This window comes from Eschrichtius robustus, chromosome 15, assembly GCF_028021215.1.
Source record: "Eschrichtius robustus isolate mEscRob2 chromosome 15, mEscRob2.pri, whole genome shotgun sequence".
NCBI lineage: Eukaryota > Metazoa > Chordata > Mammalia > Artiodactyla > Eschrichtiidae > Eschrichtius > Eschrichtius robustus.
This window is the reverse complement of record NC_090838.1, coordinates 35,147,716-35,152,690: the sequence shown is the minus strand read 5'-3', so window position 1 is coordinate 35,152,690 and position 4,975 is coordinate 35,147,716. Positions and strand designations below refer to the sequence as shown.

At 39.6% G+C, this 4,975-nt stretch overlaps 1 protein-coding gene across 1 annotated transcript; it reads right to left on the bottom strand.

Moving 5' to 3' along the window:
- Positions 1 to 3,559: 3,559 nt before the first annotated feature.
- On the bottom strand, positions 3,560 to 4,121 carry LOC137777191 (heat shock cognate 71 kDa protein-like). Its single transcript, XM_068563878.1, is given in 4 exon segments — positions 3,560 to 3,666; positions 3,669 to 3,692; positions 3,695 to 3,856; positions 4,034 to 4,121. Coding segments are annotated over 4 exon segments (381 nt in total).
- Positions 4,122 to 4,975: the final 854 nt, after the last annotated feature.

Here is a 4,975-nt window from a genome sequence, read left to right as displayed (position 1 = left end):
AATACTGAATCAGGGTTCCATTCAGGAAACCAAAACCACTCCCAAATATTTCAAAGCACAAAGGAATACAAGGAATTTGGAGCTTCCAAAATCATTGCCAGGGCTGGAAGTAGCGTAAGTAATCACAGATATAATTTTAAAAATTTGCGTATACCAGCTTCTGGCAGATGGCATGTGCTATATGAGTGTTCATTAGATAAAATTTGAAAAGATATATGAAGTTGAGGGCTGTCATGGGATTAACGATTTCAAAGTCAAATCGTCATAGCCGTAATTCAGAGGTCAGGAAGCTGTTGCTGCTTCTGCCACCACAATTTCCTCATGTCCTTACAGGTGGTGACTAGATACGAGAATACCGAGTCCAGGGCCTGGAAACACTCGTGTCAGTCCAGCCTCACATCCAGCCACCACAGGGTCTCCACCTTCCTGCTCTTGTAGGTACACGTGTGATTTGTCAAAGCTAGTTATATCCAGAACTCCAGCTGTTACAGTCTGGGCAATGTGTGTTTTTTTTGTTGTTGTTCTTTTAATATTTGCCCTTCAGTCCCAGCAATTGAGAGGGGAACAGAGAGTTAGGTGGGAATGAATGTCAAGTGCCAATTAACTGTATCAAGCACAAATACCTAAGAATCCACCTAATAAGAAATGTATAAGACCCCTATGAAGAAAACTTTAAAATACCGCTGAAGGACACCATAGGAGACCTGAATGAATGAAAAACATTCCATGTTCTTGGATCAGAAGGCTCAACGTCGCACTTAATTTATAAAAGTGATGCAGGAGCAATAAAAATGCTGACTCTTATTTACAACTGGAAATGGTGATGTTGTGATTCATATGGAAATAAGAAGAGTGTGGAAAACTGAAAAAGTAGGTCAGTGAATAGGAAATAGCCCTTCCAGGTCTTAAAACACACAAACTCTCAAAAATGAAAACACAGTATTGATGAATGAATAAAGACAAAGCAATGAAACAGAATAAAAATTTTTAGAGGATTAAAATACATAAGAAAATGTTTATATATGTTAAAGGACTACCCCAAATCAATGGGAAAAGAGATTACCATATGGAAAAAAAAAGTTGAATCCCTACCACAAAGCGTACACCAGAAAAACTCTAAATAGTTAACGATTAAAGATAAATGTACAACATAAAACCATAAAAGTAGAAGGAAACAAAGGAGAATTCCTTCATAACTGAAATGAAGAAAGTCTTTCCAGCTTTGACCACAAAGTTCTGAGTAGGAAAAAAAAAAGGAGGGGGGGAAGAAAAGAAAGAAGCCACCATAGTAAGCAAATCAAAGTCAAAAGACAAATGAGAAATTAAGGGAAAACACTGACAACAAAACCCTATAAAATACACAAAATCTCAAACATTGAGGGATGCAGATAAAGCAGTGCATTTAATAGGAAAAAAGGAAGATTGAAAACATATTATTTAGGGTTCAACTTAAGGCTAGAGAACAAAAAGGCTAGGGACTGAACCCAATGAATGCAGAAAGGACAAAAGGATAAAGATGAAAGCATGAATTGATGGAACAAAACAAAAGAGGATCAATAAAACCAAAAGCAGGATTTTCTAAAAAGACAAAATAGGCAGATATCTAGCAAACCAATTGAGAAAAGAGAGAGAGGAGGCAGGGATAAACAATCTTAGGCTAACAGAGTGCACATAACTGCACATAAAGTAGAGATTTTTAAAAAATCACAAGATGGATTAGATATAGTTGGCTGGCAGCTGGCAGTTATTTCCACCTGCTTCGAGTGTGTCTTCCTGACTACAGAGGCTGCAAAGCTGAAAACAGTATTTAAACGAGCTTTCTAGATGAGAATTGGATTTTGCCAGTAGCTGCACTTGTGTGAGATTTGGTTGGCAGAAGAGAAGCAGTGGCCATGATCCTTTTGACTCACTTCTTTGGCTGCCAGACAAGGGTGTGGAGACGCGGAGTCCAGGATCCAGCTTTGAAGGTGTCGGTAGGTGTAGCCACCCTGGCGGACGCTGGAGTCAGTCATGGCTTCCTGATTCTGGGTTGCAGCCATTGCCGTGTGTACCTGAATTCACCTGTCGCCATGGCAGCCTCTGGCTTCCCACCTTCCTGATGTTGGCATAGTTGGCAGTTCCTCTGGAGGGTCAGTTCTAGACTCTGCTGGGAGTCATTCCTGGGGGCCCCACCCAGAGCTCACTCCTCCAGCCCTTTCAACAATTTCGTAAGCAGCTGGTTTGTTGTGTTAAATCAGTAGTTCCCCTTCCCTGCACTCAGACACGACTGATGGAAAGAATACTATCAACGATTCTGTGCCAAGAAATGTGAAAACTTGGGTGAATGGATAACTTCCCAGAAAATACAAATTACTAAAATGAACCCACGAATATGAAAACCTGAATAGACAATAACAATAAAACTGAATAGGTAATCAAAACTGCCAGCTCCCCTCCCACCTCATACGAAGGCTACTAGGCCTCAACATTTTTATGGGCTGGTTTTCCAAGAAAAGATAACCCTTATATATCATGCAAATTGTTCTGGAGACAAGAAAAATAGGGAAAGTTACTCAATTCACTTTGTGAATATTGTATATAACCTTAGTACCAAAACTGGATAAAGAAAGGACAAGAAAAGGAAATTAAAGTCCAATCTCAAGAACATAAATGCAAAAATTCTAATTAAATTAGCACATTAAATCCAGTATTGTATTAAAAAATTCATCATGACCGTACAGGGTTTATTTCAGGTTATTAGAAAATATATTAAATTAATTCATTATATTACATTAACAGATCTTTTTCTTGGTGCCAATTTTAAATACAGTTGTATTTAAGACATTGCATTTTCCACTTACAATACAGTGCTCATAAAGTGCAATGCTACTTCCTTTCCCTGTGCTCATATTCAATATTCACATATCAAGAATGTCCTATTCTTTTTTTTCTAGTTTTACTGAGATACAATTGACGTGCACCACTGTATGAGTTTCAGGTGTACAGCATTAAGGTTCGATTTATATACTTGTGTAATGAGTATCACAATAAGTTTAGTTAATATCTGTCATCTCATATACACACAATGAAAAGAAATGAGGAAAATAAAGAAAACAATTTTTCTCCTTGTAATGAGAGCTCTTGGGATTTACTCTCTTAATTGCTTTCCTATATAGGAAAGCTTATGGCAGGAGTAACTATAATCATCATGCTGTACATTACGTCCCTAGTACTTATTTATCTAACTGGAAGTTTGTACCTTTTGACCACTTTTGTCCAGTGCCTCCTCCCCCTATCCCCTGCCTCTGGTCTGATAACCACAAATCTAATCTCTTTTTCTATGAGTTGTTTTTTTTAAAAAAAGATTCCACGTATAAGTACTGGATCATCCAGTACTTGTCTTTGTCTGACTTATTTCACTTAGTATAATGCCCTCAGGGTCCATCCATGTTGTCGCAAATGAAGAATGCCCAGTTATTTACTATAGCAGCTCAACTTTAAAGCTCCCATGGAATTTGCTACAAATTTAGGTCCTTCGATGCTTTGTGTGGAACAATGCTCAATCTATGCTCAGGTTGCCTTAATCGACCTCTTCTATGATGGACCCCGGGAAGACACCACCAGATGGAGAAACTCCACCACCAGGGAAGCCCCCAGGCATTCCTCCTGGCATGCCTCCTGCACTCCGTACAGCTTAGTAATGATGGGGTTTGCAGACTCTCCAGCTCTTTCTGCTGATGTTCAGATTCTTCCTTCTCAGCAGCCTGGTTCTCATCAAGCCAGCTGATGATTTCATTACACTTGTCAAGGCACTTCTGTTTATCCTCATCATTGATCTTTCCTTGAAGTTTTTCATCTTCAACAGTTGCTTTCATGTGTTTTGTTGTTGCTGTTTTGTTTTGTTTATTTATTTTCTTTATTCCTTGGCTGCACTGCGTGGCATGCAGGATCTTAGTTCTCCGACCAGGGATTGAACCCATGCCCCCTGCAGTGGAAGCGTGGAGTCTTAACCACTGGACCGCCAGGGAAGTCCCAATAATAGTTGCTTTCACGTTGAATGCACAGGATTCAAGCAAATTCTTGGAAGATACCTTGTCCCATTGCTTATCTTTAGCTTTGTACTTTTCAGCTTCCTGGACCATATGCTCAATGTCTTCCTTACAGAGAAACACCATATGATTTAAGTAGATTCAGAAAAGGCATTTAGCAAGATTCAACACCCATTCATTACATTTCTTGGCAAACAAGGCATCATAAGGGCCTTCTTAGCTTGATAAACCAAAAGCCCACAGCAAATGTCATTCTCAGTGGTTAAACTGTAGAAGCAGTTCCACCAAAGTCAGGAACATGACAAGGACGCCTGTGCTTATTACTAGTATACAGCACTGCACTAGTGGTCCTAGTCACACAATGTTACCAGAGAACCAAGAAACCAGGAAAGTAGCAGAACTAATAAGGGTATTTGCGAGGTGGCTGAATTCAAGGTCAGCATAAAGAAAGCAATAACATTTCTTTGCCTGAAAAATAACCAATTAGAACATGTGTACAAAATAAGAGAGAGGGAGACACTTATTAACAAGATTATACATTATTTGGGAGCATTATCCTCGGAGCTGTGGATCTAGTCCAGGTCCTAGTGTAAGCAGGACTCCAGGGGGTCTGTCCTGTTGGCCCTGAGTCCCTAGAACAAGTCCCCTCTCCTGTCCCCAGGGCACCTGGAAACCTTTCCCCCCTCCATCTCTCACCTTTGTGCACATGTCCACAGCTTGTTGTCATCTTGTGATTCCCCTCATTTACAGAGCAGAAGGGATATACCTACTGTCGCAAATTGTATTGTTTCATGGCCATTTCAGAATTAATAATTATATTACATGTGTCAAAAATACCCACTGCTTTAAATTGTAATGGGGTTTCCTTTGGAAGCAGCTGCTACATTTTGTGGATTCTTTTTCTGTGTTCTTTGTCTCTAAAGGATTGGCTTCTGTTGGAAGATTTT